The 24,618-nt window shown below is 41.7% G+C and overlaps 1 protein-coding gene across 2 annotated transcripts in view; it reads right to left on the bottom strand.

Annotated features, from left to right (window-relative positions):
* The window catches only part of vav3a (vav 3 guanine nucleotide exchange factor a), a 129,821-nt gene that overhangs the window by 54,256 nt on the left and 50,947 nt on the right, over window positions 1–24,618 (bottom strand). For both annotated transcript variants that reach the window (XM_033638724.2, XM_033638725.2), the window contains exons 3-10: window positions 17,183–17,241; window positions 17,014–17,079; window positions 12,301–12,409; window positions 9,764–9,865; window positions 7,779–7,847; window positions 5,244–5,347; window positions 4,945–5,044; window positions 4,566–4,661 (exon numbers count right to left, since the gene is read on the bottom strand). In XM_033638724.2, coding sequence (XP_033494615.2) covers window positions 4,566–4,661; window positions 4,945–5,044; window positions 5,244–5,347; window positions 7,779–7,847; window positions 9,764–9,865; window positions 12,301–12,409; window positions 17,014–17,079; window positions 17,183–17,241 — 705 coding nt within the window. The remainder of the gene's footprint in view (window positions 1–4,565; window positions 4,662–4,944; window positions 5,045–5,243; window positions 5,348–7,778; window positions 7,848–9,763; window positions 9,866–12,300; window positions 12,410–17,013; window positions 17,080–17,182; window positions 17,242–24,618) is intronic.

Raw genomic sequence — 24,618 nt, 5'->3', positions numbered from 1 at the left:
GTTGTGGTGTGTTCGGAATGATGAGCGGAGGCAGCGAGGAAGAAAGAGAGGCAGATTGATGACAAAAAAAGGGAGAAAGAAAGAAGCAGCAAGAGAGAGGAACTCGGGAAGTGAGAGGAAGTGACGAGACATTTGTCGTACAGATTCTGGCTGTCACCATGTGGGATGCTTTATGTGGTGCAGCTCGCTATCAGCCGCCTGCTTCACAGGGATCTCGGCCCAAAGCGTGCAATCACTTTATTGACACAGGTTTTTTTTTCTTTTGGTGGTACATTTGTGTCACATGCAAACAGGGTGAGATCACAAGGTTTCAGAGCTGAATATAGGTTTTTATTATTAAAAACTCCTGAAGGAGCTCATTTCTGAACAAGTACTATTATTGCTTCACTTATTTTCCGTAACTGCTTATCCTGTTAGAGGTCACAGGGATGCTGGAGCCTATCCCAGCTGACATTGGGTGAAGGGCAGGGTCCATCCTAGACAGGTTGACTATCACAGGGCTGACACATAGAGACAGACAACCCTTCACACTGACATTCACACCTACGGACAATTTAGAGTCACCAATTAACCTGCATGTCTTTGGACTGTGGGAGGAAGCTGGAGTACGCAGAGGAAACCCACGCTGACAGGGGGAGGATTCACTCCAGGATTCGAATCCCCCACCCTGGGTTCCTGAAAGCGCTAACCACTGCACCACCGTGCCGCCTGTAACATCTCATTGTTTCTTAAATTTGTTCCACACCAACATCCTCCTGCATTTCCTGTAGCCTGAGCTGAGATGCCTGTCTTTGGACTGTGGGAGGAAACCGGAGTACCTGGAGAAAACCCACGCTGACATGGGGAGAACATGCAAACTCCGCAAAGGAGCCCTCAGTAACCTACTTGTTTTGAGGCAACAATACTAACCACTGCACCACCGTGCCGCTCACAATTATTATTACTATCTACGGAAGTGAAGAAGGGCCATAATAATTTAAACTTTAAGAACAACTGAATACTTAATTGTAAAATTTAGCTAGTACTGAATATGCGTTGTTAACATTTAGATCCTATCAAAGTCACTTTGAATTCCACTCACAAATTTCCTGAAGACTTTTCAAACGCATTTTTTTTGTTTTGTTTTCAGTAATTCTGGTCGAAAAGTCATGTATGCAGGGTTTCCAGTCTCGACTCTTGGAAGCCCAAATATGAGAGATGGAATTTTTTATTTTGAATCATCAGGTTAGAAACTTTAATATAGTTATTTGAATATTGGACTCTGTGATTTTCTGTCTATAGTTGTAGAGCCCAAATGCTTAAAATCTTTAACACGGCATGACTCAAATCTACCTGCTGATTACCTTTCCCAACCAAAGAGGGGAAACGACATAAAATCAGACAGGCACTTGTCAAAGTAAAATATTTCAAAAATTACAATTTCAAAATCAAATATTCAGTATTAAATTTTGATTAAAATCAAAATCTTTAAATTCCTTTTTTCCCCTTTTAGCTTCCATATAAAGTCTCCTAGGCTCCAGCCCCTTCGCAACCCCTAACAGGATAAGCGGTTACAGAAAATGAATGAATGAATGAATGAATGTATATAGGAACCCCTTATGCATGACGAGAAGGAAGAGATGCCCCCGTCACCTCCACACACACCCTCACACACATATACACACAAATCTTTTCAAAAGGAGAAATGCTGCTGCTTCTCTTTTCATTACTGTACAGAACATCACAGCAAACCCACATGAGCATTATACACAGACCACCTTTAACCTCTTTGATGTATCTTGTGCAACTGCATGTGTGTGTATTAGGCTAAAAGGGTCATTCTCACTCACATATACTGACACACACATACTCACATGATTTACCCTGAGGAAATGCAGCTTCAGTTAGCTCTATAATGGAGCTATGTTACAAATGCATGTCAACATTCAATCATGAATATATCATGTAGTCAATTTAAAATGCATCATAGAACAAACTCTTGGATCATTAAAATGTTTCCCTTTTCAATGACACGTCAGGAACGTCTCCCTGACTTTGTCCCCGAGTTTCCTCCGCCTCAGCTCAGCATCACATCCACATTCTCTCCACTCTACCTCAGAGATACTTCACCTCTCCATCTGTCTCTCTTTAGTTGTTTGTCTTGTTCTGTCTGCCGCTCTCTCTTTCAGTCCTCACTTCACTTTATCTATTTTCTCTCCCCTCCTTGTTGATTGTCTCGATCAGATGACTATTATGTGCGGGTCATTTCAGACTGAGAGCCATAAAGAAGCTACAGAAATAGACGAGAGGAGCCTGAAGGACGAAGGCAGGGGACGGGGACACAAACGTGGTGAACAGCACCACCCAGTGACGGCGTGTCATCTTGTGCTCATGAAGCCTAATTGGAGCCTTTGATGAATTGAGAACTCCCTGATGGGGCTGTGTCATTCACTGTCGTGTACAGTCGTGTATAAAGTCAGAGAAGACTTTTAACTTGAAGTTTGTGTCCGGCTTTGATCATTCACAATGACAGAGACTGACATTATATACGGCTGTGAAGAGTTTTGATGGAAATATAAGGTGATATAATTAAGTATATTTCCTTCCAACACTGTGCACAAGAAGCTGGTGTGATAAGATGTCAACACTTATTTAATTTAAAATCCTGCTTGTCAAATATTACTTAATTGGAGAGGACAGATGTATTATAAGCAAAATATACATTTATTTTATTCTGTTGGGTGTTCAAATTATAAAAATACATTAATAATTTATTTGTTGATCAAGTGTTTTGTGTGTAAAATCTTAACCTGCAAAGTAATTAGTAACTTTAGCTGTCACATAAATGTAGAAAATATCATAAAATGGACATACTGAAGCAGTACAGTAAATTTACTTAGTTAATTTCCACCACTGATGATGTATTCTGTTGCAGTTTTATACTGTAAATACTTTTTAACAAAGTTAAGGAGAAACAGATGCCATTTTTATGTCCAAGAAGGTAACAGAAGGTAGAAGTGATGCTGCCGCTTGAAGAACATGAAGCAACACTTGGAGATCATGATCAACACATTTACTATATATAAAATCTGGAGTCTGTAAATAAATGCATATAAATAAGATAAATATAAATAAATCTTTCCCCATGTGCTCTGGTTTGCTGGTTGGGGTGTACAGTTGCAAAAGTTAAGTCGAGAGAAGACTGGGAAACAGTCGGCTCAGCCTTATTGGCTGCTAAAAGAATGACACTGTTGAACTGGAAAATTCGGAGGCAGCATGTTCCTCAACAGAAGCTTTGTTGCTTGAGTTCTCCAGTCGAATAGCTAATGTGATCAGTGACACAATTTTTTGAGGTGGGACCAAATATGGAATTGTGTTTCAACATGGTATATTTGAAACTCTGTTAAGCTGAGACTGAGCAGCCCTGAGCGAAATATTCCGGACTTTCTGGTTTTCCGTATACGTGTCACGTGCTCCTCAAGATATATGAATTTATTTATGAATTATAGGGCATAGTGCTGTAAACCCCACTTTTATGTCATTTGTTGTCACATAATGTGTTATTGTATTATTTCATACCTCTTGTTGCTGTCTTTGTTATTGTTGTGGTTGCCGTATGTCTACGTGTTGTCCTTTTTTTGTATGTCTATAGTGATATGAAAATCTAAATTAAAAAAAATATATAAAAAATCTGGAGTCTAGATTAATTCAGGTTAATGTTTGATGACTTTCTATGCAATCGTTTTGTGTTTGTTGAGCACCTTTTAAAAAAACACTAACCCCATGTGTCCCTGTTTTCAGCACAAACTCAGCTATAAATCTGACATATTACTTTGTCAAATCAACAAAGTATAAAGCAGCCAGAAAAACAAAAATTAACTAACAAGACAAAAAAAAATCTATGGACAAATTTTCAATGATAATCACATATTACGGAACCATTAAAGGTGGAAAAACATATTGTTTAAGTTTTTAAACACACAAATACAGCAGAAAAATGTAAGAAATAAAATTACATTACAGTTTATTTAGTCGTTTTTGTGTCTTTTATCATTAAAACCCCATTTATGCATGTAAACTACAGAAAATATTAATAATTGAAAGTTTAAAAAAATCTATTAAATGTTATGGTCTATGTTATTGGAATTTTGGTGTCATAGAAAAATATCTTTGATTCTGTCTCATATTCAAGGTTCTGCTTACTATATTTTATGGTTTATAATTAGGTGTTCTTCTTTCAGTCTTTCAACCTCCTGTTCGGCAACATAAGGCTAAGAATTAAAAAAAAGACAAACAAAAAAACAAAAAAAAAAAACAACGAAAATTGTGATTTTTTTTTCCCAATTTGTTTCTAAAAGATAAACATAAAGTCATGTTTACATAAAGAAAACACACAATGTGTTCACAGGTGAGCAGGTGGACTCAAAAGGGTTTTAAACATTTGTGCAGATAAACTATCTGAGTTACCTGGTTTTCCAAACTTTCACAGCACTAATTGGAAGGCTTGGTCCTTACACCATGATGACAGGACAACTGTATGACTACATTAGAGCAGAAATAGTATCAGGTAGGTTGTAGTACTGTACCTGCAGCAGGAGGTGATACTTTAATACCCGCTGCATAGGAACCACCAGCAGATCCCTCAGTGTGAACTTGCCATAGTTGGCTCTCTTTGAACATTCCTGTACGAAGACGACAAAGAAAGCAAATCTTAAAAATGATAAAGTAAAGCAGCCTGTGACGGAGCAGTGTTTATTGCGTATTGGGTAAATGTTGAAACATCTTCCAGGAGTCTCAATGAGCGAGCTATTAGAGCTTAATAGAAACTATACAGTCATTTATGCCGTCAGCTGTGGTGTCATCACTTGCAATGCCTCAGGCGCACACTTGAGGGCATTATCTGACCACTCTGAGGTGATGATGAGAAATGAACACTTGTCACTGTGGCACTAAAAACTCTCTTACCTCTAGCTTCATGCGTACGTCCTCTCTGTCTTTGCAAATGTCGTCCAGAGTGGCGATGGCTGTCTCCACATGGCTGCAGTATTTCCCATAGATCAATAACCTGGGACAGATCAAACACATGCAGCAGGAGGACTGAGGAGGAAGCCAGGCTACCTGCACTTCTCTGTAAACAGTATCTGAGACTTCAAAGGACACTTTATAATGCTTTTTACATACATAATTTATTCTAAGAGCTTTACAGAAAATGTAAGGGCTTATGTGCACGCTGGAGGAGAATAAACTGAGGTTTCTTAGTGTACCTCTCTTTGAAGGTGACGAAGATCTGGTAAAGGTTCTGGGCACTTCTGTGGTGGACTGAGTCTTGGATTTCCAGCAGTAAACATTTGTGAACTTTAACTAGGTCCTGGAACACAACAACAAACATCCTTTAATGTCTATCTACACCAGACGTACTGCAACTAATGAGTATTTTCATTATCAGTTCATGTAAAGAAGATTTTCTCGATGAACCCACTGATTATTTGGTCTAAATGTAATAAAACAATGAAAAGTGCAGCCATCAAATTCTTTGTTTTTTTCGATTAACAGTCCAAAACACAAATATATTTGCTTTATTATCACAAACGACAAACAAAAGCAGCAAATCCTCACAACGAGGAAAGCAGAATTAGGAAATGTTTGGTCATTTCCAAACAGTTGAAGGTTGTTTTTCTGTGTATCAACTAATATACTAATCAGTTCAGCTCAACTGTCATTTGAAACCGAATATTTAAATGGCTGCATATGATATGACACAATAACCATTTGTAAGTAATGTGACTACTCCTTTTAACAGGAAAGGTTAATGTGTCATCTCTGTTTCCTGTTTTATTTTGCTAACCATTGTCTCGTCTTGTTCCACACCCCACTTCCTGTCAAGTTTCCCGCTTTTGTGATTATTTGCTCCGCCCTAATATGTTTCACCTGTGTCTCATTGTCTTAGAGGATTTAAGCTCTTGTCTTCCCCACATTTGTTGCCAGATTGTCTTTACCTTTGAGTGAGAGTTTCAGTGTTTTCCTGTCAGTGTTTCTTGTGAGTATGAGTGTGCGAGACCATTTTTGCCTCTGAGACTGATTAAAGACCCTGAACATTTATCCAAGGCTTTGAGACTGCTTTGTGAGTCCATATCCAGTTTGTACTTCACAACGCTACACTTAACCTTAAACCTAGACAGCAGATCCAACTTTTCTGTTTCTTCAGGTGTGCTAAAGGTGGCTCAGTGGATGGAAATAACAGTTGGTCTGTCAGTCCATGAGGCTGACGTTTTGAGTAAAATGTCTCCATGTGAAATTTGATGCAGACGTTCACCTCTCTCTCACGATGAACTGTAATAAACTTGGTGATCCCTGACATCATCATCAGCTCACAATTCGACTTTGTCAAATACTTTGCTTCAACACAAAATACTTTCAGAGCGAAAGACATTCCCATTACCTTGTGTTAGCACTGTTAGCACTGTCAATGTGAGCATGCATAGACTGTATAAAAGAAGTGGCAGCAGCTAATGTGACGTCACGCCAATGGTTCGCAGACTGTCGCTGCCCGATTCATACCCGAAAACTAGATTCATTCTACACATGTGTGGAGATGGTTGGGGTTAAGTTTTCACCTTCAATAAGGGTATGTGACCTGAACAAATCGGGTTTAAGGTAAGGGCCAGGGTTATGTAAGGTGGAAATGCCTTGGATTCACATTTCTAAGCCTCTATCCTGATTTCCATGTCGCTGTGATAGCAATTTGTCAATAACAAGGTAGCCACGCCTTGAAGGACTAGTGACTGAGACCATAAACTCATTAAGAGAATGTTTATTGAGGTAATAAATCAAGTGAGAAGTGGGGTCATTTTCTCACAGACTTGTAGGCTGAATCCAAACATCTGGACTTAACCACACTTGCAGTCTTGCAAACTTTGAGGACACTGGGAAGTCTGGGAGTGCTGAGTGCTGTCCAACTCCTCAATTAATCCAGTCCACAAGGGGCCTCAAGCGGACTTTCACTGAGTTATATAACCCACAATTCATTGCAATACAAACGTGATGTTGTGTTTTTTTCAATTGGCAAAAATTCAATTGCCTATTGAAAGGCTAATTGAATTGTGTAGGCTAGAAATAATGTTCAGCCACATCATGATATGTATACGTATAGGCTGTAGAGGGACTGAAAATGCATTTTATTATTGCAGCCTATCAGTCTGTGTAGTGAAATAGGCTACAAAATTGGCCGAAAATACAACAAAAGAAGGTTTCTATTGTCAGTAATGCCCAATGTATTGAGTTATTGTTCTGTCCTTATTGACAAACATTTGTTTTTGAACACATGTAGCCTGGTATACAGAGTCGCCCCCTGCTGGCCATTAGAAAGAATACAGGTTTATGGCACTTCCACATCGGTTTGATTTTTCAGACCCCGAGGCATCATTCAGTTTGTTTTTTTTAAGGTCTATGTGAGCATGTTAGCATGCTGACGTTAGCATTCCGCTCAAAATACTGTTGTGCCTAAAGGTGCAGCCTCACAGACCTGCTGGCCTGGCTGTAAAGTCTTAGTCATGTTAACAATTGCAGTGCCTTTAACACACGTTATGTGTTGGATGTGTTACATTTCATTGGCACATAAAAACAGCCATGACAGTGTGGCAAATTGACAATGTGGTATTCAGTCGTCATTAATATTTCACACTTGTGCTGTTTCCACTGCGACAAGTCAACACGTCTTCAGTGAAAGAGGCCCATCAACAGAGAATGCTGTGACCCCAGAGTTGACTATGCAGTTGGATCATTACACTGTAATGACTTACCGGAATATTCACGAACACCTTTTCCATCTCGGCCATGGACAGAAACATGGTGAGGGGCGTCATAAAGTGCTGCAGCAGAGAGAGAGAATGTTAGAGAATGAAGCTCGTCCCCTCCAGAGTAAGAGTGGGAAAGTCATTTTGTAAGAAGCTATTATATTATGGGGCCAAGTTGCAAAGAGCTGCAGTCAGCAAAAACAAGGAGGACTGTCTGGGTCACGACAATAATCTCATTTTCAGAGTTTGCAATTTAATAATTTCCTCTCAGAAAGCTCCCGCCGTATAGTCACCTCTACATCTCAAAGGAGCGGGCGAGCACAAACTAACTTCCAGCATCCACTTCATATCGAAACTCATCTACTGAGTATTCCGCTGGGAGAGCAGGCAAGGTCTTTTTCCAGACATGAACGTACACAAGAGGGAGAAGACAAGTAGCCGTGGCTGGGGGGTGAAAGACGGCGGGCCTCCCACAGTCCTGTAAAAGTGCAGGGTAAGGTGGAACACGTCCACGACAAAACGGGCTTTTCTCAGAGTTTGTTCTGAGCAGAGCTGGGAATACTCATTACCCACTTCTAATTTCAAAAATAAAAATATGTTCTCTCCCTCATCTCTCATTGGGAGAACAGATTTGTTACACTACTCATTATTTTTTCTATTATACCCCAAATTACAGTCAGTCAGTTTCACAGTTTCTCATGCTGCAAGTGATAAGGGGGCCAAATTGATTTCTAGAGCTCTTGTCATGCTTTTACTGCATAAAATCAATGGAGTGGGACTTTTTCCACCCAAAGAAAGTTAACTTAACTTTCATGTTTGACCCACTGTAGTTGAGTGTGGGCTCACATTACCTTAGAGAATGGAAACTGAATCACTGTATTTCAGATATTTGGCTTGAATAAATACATTTGATTGGTAATTTACATTATTTCTGATCTTGAAATAATGTAGTTATTATGTATGTAGTTATTATTGTGATAAGCAACATTACTGTTCATTCAAACCAACTCTGTCCTCAGTTTCAGATGAGGACAGGAATTAAATCTGACAGGAGAGCTGGTAAAATAAATGATGCATTAATACATTTTTGCGTTGTGCGGTATGGTGCAGTAAGGTAAGATGCGGTGTGGTAAAGTTAGGTAAGGTGTAGTAAGCTGTAGTAAGGTTAAGTATGGTATGGTAAGGTAAGGTGTGGTAAGGTAAAGTAAGGTAAGGTGCAGGAAGGAAAGGAAAGGTAAGGTAAGGTGTGATAAGGTAAAGTAAGGTAAGGTGCGGTATGGTGCGGTGCGGTAAGATGCGGTGCGGTAAAGTTAGGTAAGGTGTAGTAAGCTGCAGTAAGGTTAAGTATGGTATGGTAAGGTAAGGTGTGGTAAGGTGCAGCAAGGTAAGGTGCAGCAAGCTATGGTAAGGTTAAGTATGGTATGGTAAGGTAAGGTGTGGTAAGGTAAAGTAAGGGAAGGTGCAGAAAGGAAAGCAAAGGTAAGGTAAGATGTGGTGCAGTAAAGTAAGGTAAGGTGTGGTAAGGTACAGCATGTGCAGTAAGGTAAACTAAGGTAAGGTAAAGTCAGGAAAGAAAGGTAAGGTAAGGTAAACTTTAATGTCCCTGAGGGGCAACTAGTAGATAGTGGGTATACTCTCCTATGTATTCCAGTGGCTTTTTGGCTGATAGATGGGTGTACTGTAAATGGCCAGAGATATATAATATAATACACCCTCTACTGCTCATCACCCAAACAGGTTCAGGACCCACTGATCTAAGGAACATCAGTAAGATTTCCCAACAAATCTACCCACATATTTGACCACACACCACTGACTTTCCAATAACCTGTTACATAAAATCTAAACTCTTCAACATGTGTTCGTTTCTAGGTAACATCGGTGTATAACAGCACACAAACATCTGCTTAAAATCACAGCAAAAATGTTCAGCACAGATCGCTGTACTATGATCCACAGTGTCATTACTAAGTGACAAAAACAGTCAGTACCTTCTCTATAGACTCCAGGGTCTCAGTGTATTTCTCCTCTGTCTGTTTGATCTCTGTTAAACAGCAACTCCTTATGTCAGTCTCTGCTTGCTTCTGGAACGCCTACACACACACACAGACACAAACACACACACACACACACACACACACAGGACTGTTACTATGTGTCAGCACTGTGGGCTGACAAACTGTTGAGTCTTCAACCAGATGTAGTCTGTGCAACCCTTTGAGCGAGGTCAACAAAGCATTTATAATGTGAGAAAATATACAATCAACATTATCAATTTCAAACAGGAAATATAAAAGGACAACTAATGTTAAGGTTTAAGCTTAAATCTTAAATTAAAAGAAGGCTGATACCAAGGTTGATACTGATAGAAAGCAGTTGTTCATCAGGTTGGTACTTAAAGACTTCACAATTTCACAGCCTCCAAAAAAGGCAACAAGAAAGAATTTTTGGGATTTCTTTTTAGCTAAGACACTGTGCGCTAAAGCTACAGCCAGCAGCCAGTTGTGTTCCGTTCACGTGAAATCAGGCAGACAGTACACGGCAATCATTTAGTGAAGAGCAGGACAGTAACATCAGGTGAGGCCAGCAGAGAATACTGGCGACGGTGACGGTAGGCAGCATTGCCATTCAGAGTAAAAATACGACATGTGCCATCTGGACATTACTATAATAATTACAAAAAATAATAAACACAAAATAATTGCAATGGATATATTTTATTTCATTCTTTGTAAATAATATGTCATTATTGCAACATACGGACACGCATGTTTAGTGGTATCATCCTGGAATTCCTTCGGACTGTTTGCTTGTTTATCCATGCCATCCAGAGAGTGTTCTGCCTGCCGTCTACCATCTGCCAGATTCCATGTGAAGCATTTGGGGGCGTACACATGCCCTCGAATATATTGTTTTTAATGTAGATGCATGCAGGCGCGCTTAAACACCAAAGCGATGCCAGAGCAATGCCAGAGCGTCGCACACGCATTCCCTGAGCACCTATTTTTCAGGGCACGACGGCATGTCATGTAATCAGGACCAACCAGTCACTGCCGACATAATATAACGTCTTGATAAATAAAATAAATAAATATGGTAAATATGGAGGAAAAGTTGATCATTTTAGTGCAGGGCTGCCAGAGCTTTACATCCCTCCCACTGACAATATTTTTGGCCCAATACACACTTACAAAACAGCGCCTGGAAGAGGAACAGCTCTGCACTCAGGATTTCTGGTAAGTAGACTATGATATGGTGCTGGTTATGGCCGCTTAGCAACCTCAGATGCAACCTGCCTCTGCGCCCTTAAAGGGGGCACAGAGTAGACACAGGTGTAGCAACCAGCACCCGACCTTGCATTTTCCAGGCGGTACAGTGGACATGTAAGGGATAATGAATAGTGAGCTAGGTGAGGTATCACTGTCTGAGGGCTGCTGTAGAATGGCAACGAGGATGTCAGACGACCAACACTCACTACCCGCTCCCTGGTTGCGGCGATTTGCGATGCTGGCCAGCTAGGAATGAACTAGCAGCCAGTACAGTACAGTCCTCTCTCGGCTAGCTAACATTTAGCCATGTTACTGATCCATTAGAAAGAAAGCTAGCTGGACACCGGTGTTGAAGCCTCTTTGGTCACGGAGCTCCCTCCATTTCTTGAACGTCTGACTGAGGTTTACTCTTGTTTTTCCTCTTCTTTTATCACTCTCCTTTTTGCTCTTCTTTGCCTCCTCAGACAGAGGAGCTCCTTTTCTTTCGCTAGGCCATTTTTCACTTGTCTCCAAACCTTGTCCATCTGCCATTGTGCTCGTGACTCAACTACCTCATGCCCAACTCCTCATAAGGACCAGCTCCAGTCCCTGATTGGCTGACCGACCAGTTTCGCAATACATGACACATTTCCGGCCGTAAAGCAGATTTTTTTTCTGCGAAATTTCAGCACCGGTGGCAGAAGCTTATTGCAAAGATTGCAAAGCCACTAAGTAACCTATGTAAACGTTGATAGTCTGATTTTACTGTGGCCACTACCCTGTGCAACCCACATTATTTTCATAATGATACATTTAGGAAAAGATGCTGTCTGTTGCCTCTTTAAACTCATTTTGTTACTTTCGTATAGTCATGCTAGCTTCCAGCTTTTATGCTAGGCTAAGCTAACCGGCTGACCAGGTCTACCTTCATATTCAGACAACATACTGTACAGACATGAGATTGCTATTAGCATCACTGTGCTGTGATTGGCTGGTACTAGCCCTAACCCTTACAACTGAATCAATCATGAATCATTGGTGCGAGTACTAATCAATCACAACACATTAGGGTGGGTCTTGCCAAGAAAAGCATCAGATGGTATCAATCTTCTTATCTCTGTCTCTGAAAGAAAGTTAATAAGCTCATTTCACAAAATGTCAAACTATTCTTGCTGATCCAGATGGCGACTCAACGATCCATGTGCCAAACTGAGTCAACCTGTGTCGATGATGTATGATAAAGAAGTGAATGAAGTGACAGGAAAGGGAGGAGGACTAACCGGAGGAGGGATGGCTTCTGTCTTCATCAGGTCCTCATAGATCTCTCCTCCATCTTCGTCGTCGTACACGCAGTCATACAGATCCTCCTCATCCTCCACCCCGTTCTCACTGCAGCACACAGAAGACAGAGTATGGCACTGACTTTACATTACATCACGCTGCTGTTTGATCCGGAGTTTATGTGAGTGGGTAATGGTTTTCACTCCTGACAGGTACATGAAAGGTTTAAGCAAAAAACACAACGTTCTGGTTTTACTGAAGTGGATTTTAATACTACACAACAAATCTTGTTAGCGGGGGACAACACTTAATCCATGGCTGTGAAAGTGGCTCAGAAACACACACACACACACACACACACACACACACACACACAGGAAAAGACTGTTATGTGTGACGCCACAGGCCTGTTCTGACTGCTCACTTCTGAGCCAATTACTGTACCCTAGCAACTGGGCTAACATGACATGACTCAGTGCTTGTGTCTGCGTACCTCAGAACCAAAAGTCCTCAAGAGGAAAGAAACATAAAAGGGATCTAAAAGGAGCATGTAAAGTGTAAAGACCTGTAGCGTGCAGGTATATCAGGGTGAAGAATGGAGGGTGAGGTGAGGGGTGAGGATAAAGTATGGAACGTAGGCTGTGGAGGTGAACTGCAGGTAAGTTTGGTGCAGATTGCCTGGGAACCAGATGAATCTACGAGTTCATGTTTAATTCGTCCTGGCAGGTGCGTCTGGTCCGTCTCGGCTTTGGACAGATTTCCAGCAGCCTGAGTCGTGTCAGTTCAATCGCAACCGTTAATAATATGGGGCGTGTTTGAGAAGAAGACAGTAAAGAGAAGCGCCACTTTTCGAAAACAACCAAGATGGCTGCAGCTGATGGGGAACTTTATGTCAAAGCAGCTAGCAGCTTAGACGAACAACTCACTGCACTTCAAGCTTTTCTTGAGAAGAAAGATGTGTTTGCTGTACTTCTGACAGGATTTAAAAGTTTAATACACTATTTCTAAGTTCCGCCCTAATGTGCCATGATTTGCTGAACAAGTAGTGAGTCGTACTACCAGTAATTGCACTCATTGACTGTACACCCCTGAAAAGAATTCAAGAAAGAACATGGCTACAACATCAGAAAGAATCTTGGATCTTGGTTGGTAGAAACTTTGTTAACAAAAGAGCATGGTTGTGGTCTAATTTATTAATTTCTCCCTCATCTGCTACCTTCTCTAACAGTGTGGGAGGGTGAGGGATGTTTGCCTGGAGGCCAACAGCTCTCATACTCCGTTCATTTGGCAGTACCGCATCCTACATCTAATCTGGCTGCAGTTTGCCGCAGAAGGTGAATCAATCCCCAGCTTATAGTTTGGCTGCACTTCACCACAGAATTAAATTAAACGGCTTAAGTTTAGTGAGCCTGGAACAGCTGCGAGATACTCCAATGTCCACAGACACTGCATGACTGACTGCACTTCACCGCAGCTTGGTGTGTTTGCGTAATAGTTAAAATTAAAGAGAAACAAATAACAAGACACTTGCTTCCCGATTCATAGCAACAGCCACCTCACGACCAGACCTAGTCTTCTGGTCGAAGTCCTTTTAGCATGCTTTCCTCATAGAACTAATTGTCCACAGGAGGATGCAATGAAGGAGGCGTTTGAATGCAAGAGTCTGCACTACGCTGACCTCATAACTGAAGCAGCGACTAGAGGCTGGGAAGCTGAGGTGCGACTGATCGAGGTGGGCTGCAGAGGCTTTGTCGCAAGATCCACCGCTACTACGCTCCTCAAGGAAATCTGGATTAATGGGCAGGCCCAGAGGAAAGTGGTCAAGGATCTGGCCTATACAGCTGAGAGGTGCAGTCATTGGTTATGGCTGAAGAGAAGGGATCCCGTCTGGGCCCCTTGGTGACCACAGAGGAGCCAACCTTCTGACACACACCCAGGCCTGATCAGCCTGTGGTGGGCGTCTTGTGATAAAGGCCGAAACACCCGATGATGTTGAGGTGCACAAGTGACGATGTGTTGGGGGGTGGATCTGCAGGGTGGTCACGCCCTAAGCACCTATGCTCTGGTACGAACTGTGCTGAAACTCCAGGGATTGTAACACCAAGTCCTAACTCATGAATGAGAGAAATTCTTAAGATTTGAAAAGTCCCACATTAAACTTTCCCAGTCACACAGTGGACGTTTGTGTGTCTACAGCCTAAGTAGCCTAATTTTCTCAAGGGACCAAGAAGCAGCTTGTCCCTGAGCAATATTTCGGTCATGACTTTTGACAGTGTCAGTAAGAGTTCAGACAGTTGGCTCTAAATGGTCAGTGTTGCTGGTGAATCTCTCTTCTTGGCTGAACGGATACGTTTCTGGGTTTCTGCACATGCTGTGTCCATTTTCTGCTGAACCCTGAGAGCTGAGCACGGCTCTGTTCAGTGTGATCCAGGCTGCCACTTCCACCTCCCATCCACTGCTGGCTGCTGTCAAACTGCTGTTTTCCTGTCACTACTGACTAGTGGGCTGCTTCCTACCCTTGGAGCTGTCAGCGCTAAACATAGACCAGAGCACCGTGTCAGAGTGAGGCTTCCCAACAGCATCTTTACTGTAAGATTATCTAGGAGCTCTGCCCTTAAAGCCAGTCCTGTATTTTTCCATACGGGTCATGCTCAGATCCAGAAAGTTACATTTGAGTTAAGGACAACACCAGGCAAATATAAGCTTCATTAATTAGAAGGTGAATACACTGGCTGAGGATGGGAAGCTATTCTTTTAAATTTCAATGAAATGTTTTTGTAGAGGGTGGCACAGTGGGGCAGCGGTTAGCATTGTCACCTCACAGCAAGAAGGAGTGGGGGAGTCTGCATGTTCTCCCCGTGTCAGCGTGGGTTTCCTCCAGGTACTCCAGCTTCCTCCCACAGTCCAAAGACATGCAGGTTAACTGGTGACTCTAAATTGTCCGTAGGTGTGTATGGTTGTCTGTCTCTATGTGTCAGCCCTGTGATAGTCTGGTGACCTGTCCAAGGTGTACCCCGCCTCTCGCTCAGTGTCAGCTGGGATAGGACTGGACACATAGGACATCAGACTGTACTTCAATCAAGGTCCAATACCAGGCAGAGATTGTATTGTCTCTTTGCGTTAGAGATAACATTAAGATCAGTCATGACAGCGATCTTGAAGGGTGAAATCTGTTATCTCGAGAAATTGGCAAATTGACACAAACTGACCCATTAAGAGCTTTGTTATCTTGAGATAATGAAATAATTAACTCGTAATCTCAAGATAATAGCATTATTTGATTGTATTTTTAAGAAAATGTGAGCATGGCTGTTCTTACCTTTTGTAGTCGATGAAAAAAAATGGTGAAAGAAAAACATATCAAAAAACATTCTTAACAGTATAACCTTCAAAAATCCATTTTAACCAAGCCAAAGTCAAGTCTCTTAAATCTTTCAGATTCAGGTTTTATTGCTGCACTGCAATTAGATAAAGAGAGTCCTGTCTGCAATGTAGGTGGATTATGTAATGCTTTTGTTCCTTGTTCACTTTGTTGTTTCGATGAAATTGCTTTAAAATGAAGTTACTAAATGCTTCAGTCAGAAGATGGTTAGCTGTCACCATATGTTCAGTGTAAGGCCACTATTTAGCCAGGAAGTTAAAATGCCATTAGAAAAAGAAGGTTAGTTTGAGGTCCCCAAAACAGTTCACTTCAGCTCAGACTTTAAGGGTATTTGTATATCCTCCTGAGACCCTGTGTCCTCACACGGGGACATCACATTTTGGGTTTACTTGACCTTATACTTCATTCACTTAACTTACACCTGTTGTCCTCATTCGTGGACATCTGCCATCTAGTGGTAGTAAGAGGACAATACACTAATCCATGTAAAAACAAGATGGCAGCCACCTCTGCCAAGTCAGTCTGCAGCTGATCCTGACACAAAAGTGGACAAGGTCAAAAACCTGATCACATTTTATGGTTGAAACGTGTTTATTTATGATTAATAATGTTTGTAGTTTGATATGGCAACAAATTTGACCAATTTTAGCATTAATAAATTGCTGTTAATTAGAAAGTACTCATCTGAAGACACTAGGTATTTATCATCAGCTCATTAGTGGTCATTGGGACTCATCTTGGTTGAGGACATTGGAACTTTATTAATGTCTCATTTGAGGACATTGGGACTTTATCATCGTCTCGTTTGAGGACACTGGGACTTAATTATCGTCTCGTTTGAGGACACTGGCATTTAATTATCGTCTCGTTTGAGGACATTGAGACTTAATTGTCGTCTCGTTTGAGGACACTGGGACTTTTATACCTATCATGTCCTACTGATCCCAAAAAGCTAGGAGAAACTAAAAATGCATACCAAACAAAAGTTCGGGTCTCAGGAGGTTGAGTGAAAAACTGCCATTTAAATCTCCAGCGCTTCCATAAGTGTGTGGGACCAGGGTGTAAAAACAGGCTGAAGAAAATTCCCGCATGACTTGTGGTTAACTTAGAAAAGAGTGGGATGAGCTCATGCTGAAAGCCTGGGAGGAGGTGGCTGCGTTCCAGTCAACACCCGGGGACCAAATGTTGCCTGCGTCCATAACAGCCTGTAGATTGTTAGGTTGTTGGGACTAAATTGACAAATGACACTTTATAATGAAGTGTTTCAAAGAGAAAATCTCCAACTTTAAGGGTTGTTATGAGTGTGTGTGTGAGAGGAGAGGACACGTACTCTATCAGGTCCTCCAGGTGGTTGTAGATATCCTCATCTTCAACACTCTCCTCAGATGGGAAGGGCCTTTGAAGGGAAACAGAGAGCATCATCATTATCCACCCTGCCTTAGAGTATACAGTAAACTGTATCATGTATGTTTGTATTGTGTCATTTCACTCCAACATACCTGATTCCAGTTTGTTGTGCAATCGCTGTGTGGGAAAGTTTAGATAGTGTGTCCATAACCTGCAATGGAAATAAAGACATGTTATTTTAATAATGTTACCTACATTATAGAGACCATACACAGTGTGGGGAGCGATACTTGTATCTGATGGGGTTTGTTGTTTGGGTCTTGGGGCTCCTGTGGTGCTGCATTTCAAAGCGGAGACACATGAGGGCAGCATTCTCACACACTCCAACACTAATACTACTGACACACATTGTGACTGTGTCGCTTGTTTATTCATGTGCCATAACAGACACACTTATACTCCACACACAACTTATACTCTGAAATATAAGTCATCATATGTGTGATCATGGTGTGATTTAGTGTTTTGTCTTCCCCATTTGTGTTGTGTCTAAAATCATAAATCACACACAACCCATTCACATAAATGTCATGAGAGAGGAACAATGAGAGACGTGTGAAACAAGAGAGGAACAATGTCGCCGCTGCACACACTCACTCGACGCAGTCAACAGTTAGCAGTGCACCCACAGCAGAACAGTCACATGAACTGATCAGTAATTGATCGTGCTAGGAAGTTAACCGCACGCTCTCGTGGGCTGACATGATTGCTATTAGTATGACATGTAATTTCACACTGCAGTGCTCAGTCCAGCCAGTGCCCTTGACCCCTCTGCGTGTGTTTGTGACCTGCTTGACTAATCACAGCCGAACACACCTGCCAAATGAACGATACATGGTTTATGATCTGAGTCGACGGGGAGCTCTTTTGCAACCTGGCAAACAGCCCCACAAACCTGCTTTTGTGGGTCATCTAATTACTGACATAACGCGCGGATGTGCCGATAAAAAGATTGCCTGCACGCCTGCATTCACACGAACGCATCACAGATGCAACCGTAGATACATTTGGCCCGGAGCATGAGCTCTCAGAGATCAATACTGATCACACAACAGGCCTTTCCCTTCCCCCACCAGTAAACAGAATAAATAGTGTGGCACAGAGAGGCTGAAACATCTTCTGCTAACATCCTTTAAGCTATAAACTGTAACACTGTGCACCACTGGAACTAATAATGTGACATGTTGTGTGTCACTGATTTAAAATTAATGTTCATCCAGTGTAGGATGCTGAAAACTGATGGTCTGAGCTGTTTTTAGCATCGGTATTCCTGTTTTTAACCACAAGGATCTCTCATTTAAGGACCTGCAACAGATACACAGACCGGTGCTGATCAATTGCACAATAATCAATCAAACTGCATCACATCCATCAAACAGTCCAAACGGAAGGTGGACGACACTGACTGACGATCTGTCTTTCACAAGTCTGTCAAAATCTGGCACTTTATCATGACAGACATCAGAGGCAGCAGTGAAATAACAGCGCCATGAAACACAGATTCAAGCTGAGTTTATCAGTCGCCGCTCTGATCAAAGGGAAGCATTAGTGGCGAGCAGCTGAACAGTGGGAGGATGCAGAGCCGTGTTTGTGACAGAGCTACATGGATCACACATCATGACAGGAGGCAGCACTAGTGTGTCAGACCTGCATTTATATACATTAAAGTCAATCTAACAGGCAAGAAAATACAATAAAACTGGCTGATGTGCTTTCTATAGTTCACTACTCCTACTTTAAACGTTAGGTTTTCTTGATAGAGGACATATTCTGTATGATATATCGCATTGTTAAATGATTTTAACCCCAAAGCTCCTCCTTTTTCAGCTTCATACAGCCCTAATAACCTCCACCAATGAGGTACAGCAGCAGTATGTAGCCTGAGAGGCAAAACCCAGGGCAACAAAGTCTAAAAAACACAACCGCTGCTTCTCCTTAAAGGTAAACCAAAGGGAAACTCCGCTAAAGACAGTATGGTAGTGCTAAATTGATGAAGCGTTGTTCTAAACCAACTGACCCTTCGCTAAGTCCCGCCCCGAGGACACAGACTGGCCAATCATAACGTAGCCTCAGGCCAGCTCAGACCAGGGTCCGACAACACTGACTCTAATGCAGTCGTGTCAGATTTGCTTCATTTTCAGACTGGTTTTGTGGATTTGGAGCTAAATGTTGTGCCTGGGGCACGTCGTGTATTAATGATACTCGTTACCTGGAGAGATTGGAAAAAGATATACGTTTCTTCCCTGTTCCAAAACCAAAATCAAACCCTGAAAAGTGTAGGGTTAGCTAGCTAGCTCCTGAAGATATAGCCTACTGAATGTATACACATGCTGTGTCTGCTTTTTAATGATTATAACAGTGAAACAAAGACCGACCCTGCTGTACAGGAACCAGTGAAGGGAAGCAGGGACACTTTGCTGATATTGAAAAAGCTGTGTGTCATCGCAGTGTGCGCAGATGAACGTTGTTTGACTTCCCCAGGTGCTCCCCGACAGTCCAAGTCAAATTTCTCTAAGGAGACCAATAAACGAACTGAATCTGAATCTGGCAGAGGTGTGACCACTGGCAGTGACACAGGGGGGAATGTGCACACACTGTGATGCCACACAGCTGGTTCAATATCAGCAAAGTTTCCATTTATATTCATTGTCTTGTGTGGCGATCAGCAGTGATGTGGTGGTTCACTGTTACACTGTAATCTGTAGCCTATAGTTCGGCTTTAGCTTCTAACTATCTTTGTCTTTTGAACCTGTTGTTGCTGCTGAGTCAGTTTGACATCCTGGATATATCCTTCAAACACAGACTGTAGACCCCTCTGTCTGCTTCTCTCTGGAATCACTCTTTCATTTCTCCAAAAATATGATAATATTTCTTCAGGGAGTGCAGTTAGTTACAGTGTGGGCTCCATGCATACTCTGACAGCTTGTTGGTCCATCACAAAGGGGCGGGGCTTAGCGTAAGGTCAACTGCTCTGAGCACACAGTAATAACTGAAGGAAACTCAGGTGAGCAACACTGTTACGCACTGAGATCGTTTCTCATCTGGATCATTGCAGCTGGACAGCAAGTGTATTCAATATAATTGTGACATTAGTTTTCATATGAGCGCTGTAGAGTGCGTCAACTCTCATTTCAGCATGTAACACAGGAAACAAGCACCAAAACTAACACCCATAGAGCCGATTTAGAGCTGTCAAACTATCAACTAAGCACAGATTGAAGTCCTGAAGCAGCAGCCTGGATGTTAAACAGCCTCCACAATCAATGTGCCTTCAGCAAGCAGAGGAATGAAACAGTTTTGAGTGTAATTGTAAACATTTTGGGACAACTCAACATACAGTACAGTATGTGCTCAGGAACTCGTGTTCTGTTAAAATAAAAAAGCAACATGTCAGTGATATTGTTGCAGTTCAAACACAGACATGAATGAGTGCTGTGAGGATGGCTCATTTCTGAGTGCATCCTCTGATACTCTGAGAGATTCTTCCCCCCTTTCCAGTTATTAATCCTCACACAGTTATCAGACAGAGTCGATAGAGTTCTCCTTCCAATAATAAATGAAGGGCATGACATCCGGAGGCCAGTTGGCAGGTACAGCATGTCCAAAAGCTGAAGATCCACTGCGTGCTGAACACAGCTTTGGAGGCTTTCCAGTTTTGGCTGGCAGGCAACTTTGGGGTACGAGTCGTGGATAGTTGTGCTTTTTGGCTTCACTCAATACATGAGTCACACTCATTCGCAACAAAACTGACCATCTGCACACGGCCAAGACTCACACACATCTCTGAAGACTCACAAGTATTAAATCCATCAGTGGTCGCACCACTGTTAATAGAGAGATGTCAAGGAAACGTCCACAAATGAGAGGTTTGAATTCCAAGAGTCGATCATTTTAGCTTTAAAAAAAATCGGTCAGCAAAACTAAAATATAGATGATTACTACTGTCCTCAGACCTTCATTATGCAAGATTTTAATAATACATCATCTGCTCTTTAAAGCTGCTTTGAGCAACTGTGTCATCAGCCAAAATCACAGAGGCTGAAACAGCAAGAAAAAACCCCGTACAGTAAGACATCATCGTCCAAATTAAAAAGATCAAAGGTCCTGCGTTAGCTTTGGTGTCCAGTGTGTGCACATAAAGCAGAGGTCACGGGCTCAGCAGCGTGTAACAGATGAGTGTTGATGCAGGGGGACTGGCTCTCTGATGGAGGCTAATAAACCTGCCCTGCCTGACCACGTCTGCACCGCCGGATCTAATGATTCACACCAGAGCAATTAAAGCAGGATGAGGGATGTGTCTGCACAGATGAAAGGGAGACGAGTACAGTGTGTGTATCTCCGTGTGTGTGTGTGTGCTTGGATGCAGGTGCGTGTTGGCGGCAATCCGTCTGCTTTCAGTGAGTTTCAAAAACAACAATCACTTCACACTCTAAGTGTTTATTTCTACATTGATAGACACGGCACGCTTGAGTCAAAATTGCAGCTATTTAGTTTTATGTAATTATAATTTTATGCATTATAAGTGGAAACAGCTTTGACACAGTAATTATACGACAGATCATCCAAACTCTTCCCAGATAATATACTGTACGTAAAATGTTCTTTCATACTTCAATAAATATCCATCACATGCTCCATGTTCTCACACAGCGATGTCACCGATTGGATTTTCAATGGAAACTACATCAAACACAGATGTTTCCACAGAAAGATCAATAACAGCCCCATATATCACTTCACATAGATCAAAGAGAAAATTTTACCCTCAGCGAGACAATTTCTAATATCCGCTATTGGCATGCAAACCCACTGATCGCCTCCTCTTTATATATTCGGAGACGTCCTCCGCCGCCTCTCGTGGTAGAGGGCACCTTAAGAAAATGGGGGATGCATTTTAGATGTATGACACGCCAACAGTTTTATTGGTTTCACACACAACCCAGCACGCTGTCCCAGTTTCCCGCGCTCTGCTTTTACTCCTCCTTTCTGTGGCTTTGCCTTCAAAACCAAAAGAAAAAAAGAGCACTTTTAATTCCTGTTTACAGATTGTAATTGAGGTCATCTACCCACTTCTGAAATCAGTGCTGGAAATGGTCCTTACTGTAACTGCAGTGTTTCACCAGAAAACAAACTGAACTGCAGTGTCAAAATGAGATTTGTTACCTTGTTAGGGACGTTTTGTGAATCCTCTCTATTTGATAGACGCTGCAGCTCTCTGTGATCATACCTGCGTCCCTGTGCCATTATCCTAATAATGCATGTGACATTATTGTTATTATAAACTTAAAGGTCCAGTGTGTAGGATTAAGGGGGATATATTGGCAGAAAATGAATATGACAAGTATTTTTTTCTTTAGTGTATTATCACCTAAAAATAAGAGTGCAGTGTTGTAAAGTTTAGTTGATTCAAAGCACACATTGAAAACACATTAAACACACACTGAACACACATTGAACATGGCTCAATGGCAACCATTTCAAACACAAGTACACAAATTACTGACAGCATTCACAGACAAAGCACTTGTCTTTTGCTGGACACAAAAACAACATGCTAATATTTTTAGCATAAGCTTATGGCATTTTACATTGTATAAATTAGCCTAGCAGCTAGTGGACTTTTCCTATAGTCATATAAAACCAGGGACAACAGCAACATTTAACAAAGGTAACGTTACAAAATTCAGCTCTATTACAACTCACAAGGTTCACTGACAAAACAACTGTCTTATACTAAACACGTATTCTAAACAAATACAACATGCTAACATTATTAGCACAAGCTCAGTGCATTTTACATTGTCTTCACAATTTTTGTGTCTTCTCTGTGAAAAAAAAGTAAATAAAAGCTTTGTTTCCACTGAGGGAAATGGTTTCAAAAGTAGACAGTAGGTCTGCGGCGCCACCACATGTAGTTACATTTCTGGGCAGGTGCACGTCAGGCTACGGCGTAGGGTGCAGCATAGGCTCTATGTCCATGCAGAGCCAACGCCGAATGTATAGCATCGATTTGACGCAGGAGTATAAATCCAGCTTGAGAATGGGCTGTTTCTATCTACATAGGAAATGGATCGTTGTTTATGGAGATTGCATGTTCACTGCTATGTTTTTATGGAAGCCCAGAAAATGAACAAACCAAACACTAGATCTAGAAAGGGCCGTTTACGTTTGTGTTTTTGCCACCAAAAGCCAGTCTGCAACAAGCTACGCCAGAACTGCTTTGTAACATACAACTGCTTTATTCAGTGTTTTTACCAGTTTGTTTTGGAGAGGATGAGACCTCTGCGAATAATTCAGCTCCCATGGAAAACCTCCTGAACGTCTGGATCTTAAGTTATTGGAGAAAAAAAAGGTGAGCACGCATTAGCAGGTGCTGCACAAGTGGCCTGTCTGCGATGCGCCAAACAGCATTGGAGAAACTCTGATATGTACCGTCAAACTACTTTATTCAGTTTTTTACCAGTTTGAATCATCAGGTCTGTTTGTTTTGGAGAGGAGGAGATATCTGTGGATAACTGGGCTCCTGGTAAAAACCTCCTGAACAATGAACACTGAAGTAAATCTAACCAGGAGAAGTTTCAGCTGGTTGCATTGTGCAATCCTCACCGCTACATGCCACTAAATCTCCCTAAATCTTACTGAACTTTGAAATGATAAACTGATCACTGCATCTCTCCTCATACATTCTGAAAACAAACCACTCTTGAGTTTCACATGAAAGCAAGCGGCCTGTTACTATCGAACTGAGGCTGAGCAGGGATCAGCTGTTGGCTTTTGGGTTTTCTCACCAACAGGCAAACACTCTGGGGGGTTAATCCGACCGCAACAAACAAGCAGGTGTGAGAGCACCTTCAGATAGTGTTAGCATCATCTGCAGCCCTCACTGACCGTTATTTCCGGGGATTTTCCCACCTGATGCTTTCGAGCTGTTGTGTCAAATGTTGCAACACTTCCTGTCTCAAAGTGTCCTCACACATACCATAATGTATTGTAGTTTTCTGCACAACAGACTCTAAGAGTGTCGAATTCAAGGATGTTCCCTGCTGATTAACCTGAAAAGAAAGTCTTTGCTCTACCAGTGAAGGAACTAAATGCTCCAACTTGGCTTTTGCTAATATAATGTAGTTCTACTGACTGGTTCATTAGGGTTCAAAATCTCATCTGTAAATGTCTTTTTTTCTTGATTGCAGGTGTGCATCAATCAACACGTTTCCTAAGTGTTCACTGACCTTTTAATGCTATCTCATTCTTGCAGCCCATACTTGATAAAACATTCATGAAAAGCAGGAAAGAGAGTCAGTAAAATGGTGTTTGTGTTTCAGGGAGAAAACCAAAAGGCTTTTCTCTCACACGTTTCACATCAAACATTTTGCTGCTGAAACAGTTTGGAACAATTAGTCCAGTCACTCAAAAATGGGCCCAACCTAGGAGACATTGCAATAGTACTGTTTCATAGTTTTTATTGGATCTAATACCCTCCTGGTCAAAGGTCAAAATCAAAGTTTCAACATTTTGCAGTTACATGGCC

The sequence above is a fragment of the Epinephelus lanceolatus genome, chromosome 20, assembly GCF_041903045.1.
Source record: "Epinephelus lanceolatus isolate andai-2023 chromosome 20, ASM4190304v1, whole genome shotgun sequence".
Classification (NCBI taxonomy): Eukaryota; Metazoa; Chordata; class Actinopteri; order Perciformes; family Serranidae; genus Epinephelus; species Epinephelus lanceolatus.
The sequence above is the reverse complement of the archived record's forward strand: the minus strand, read 5'-3'. Positions and strand labels throughout refer to the sequence as shown.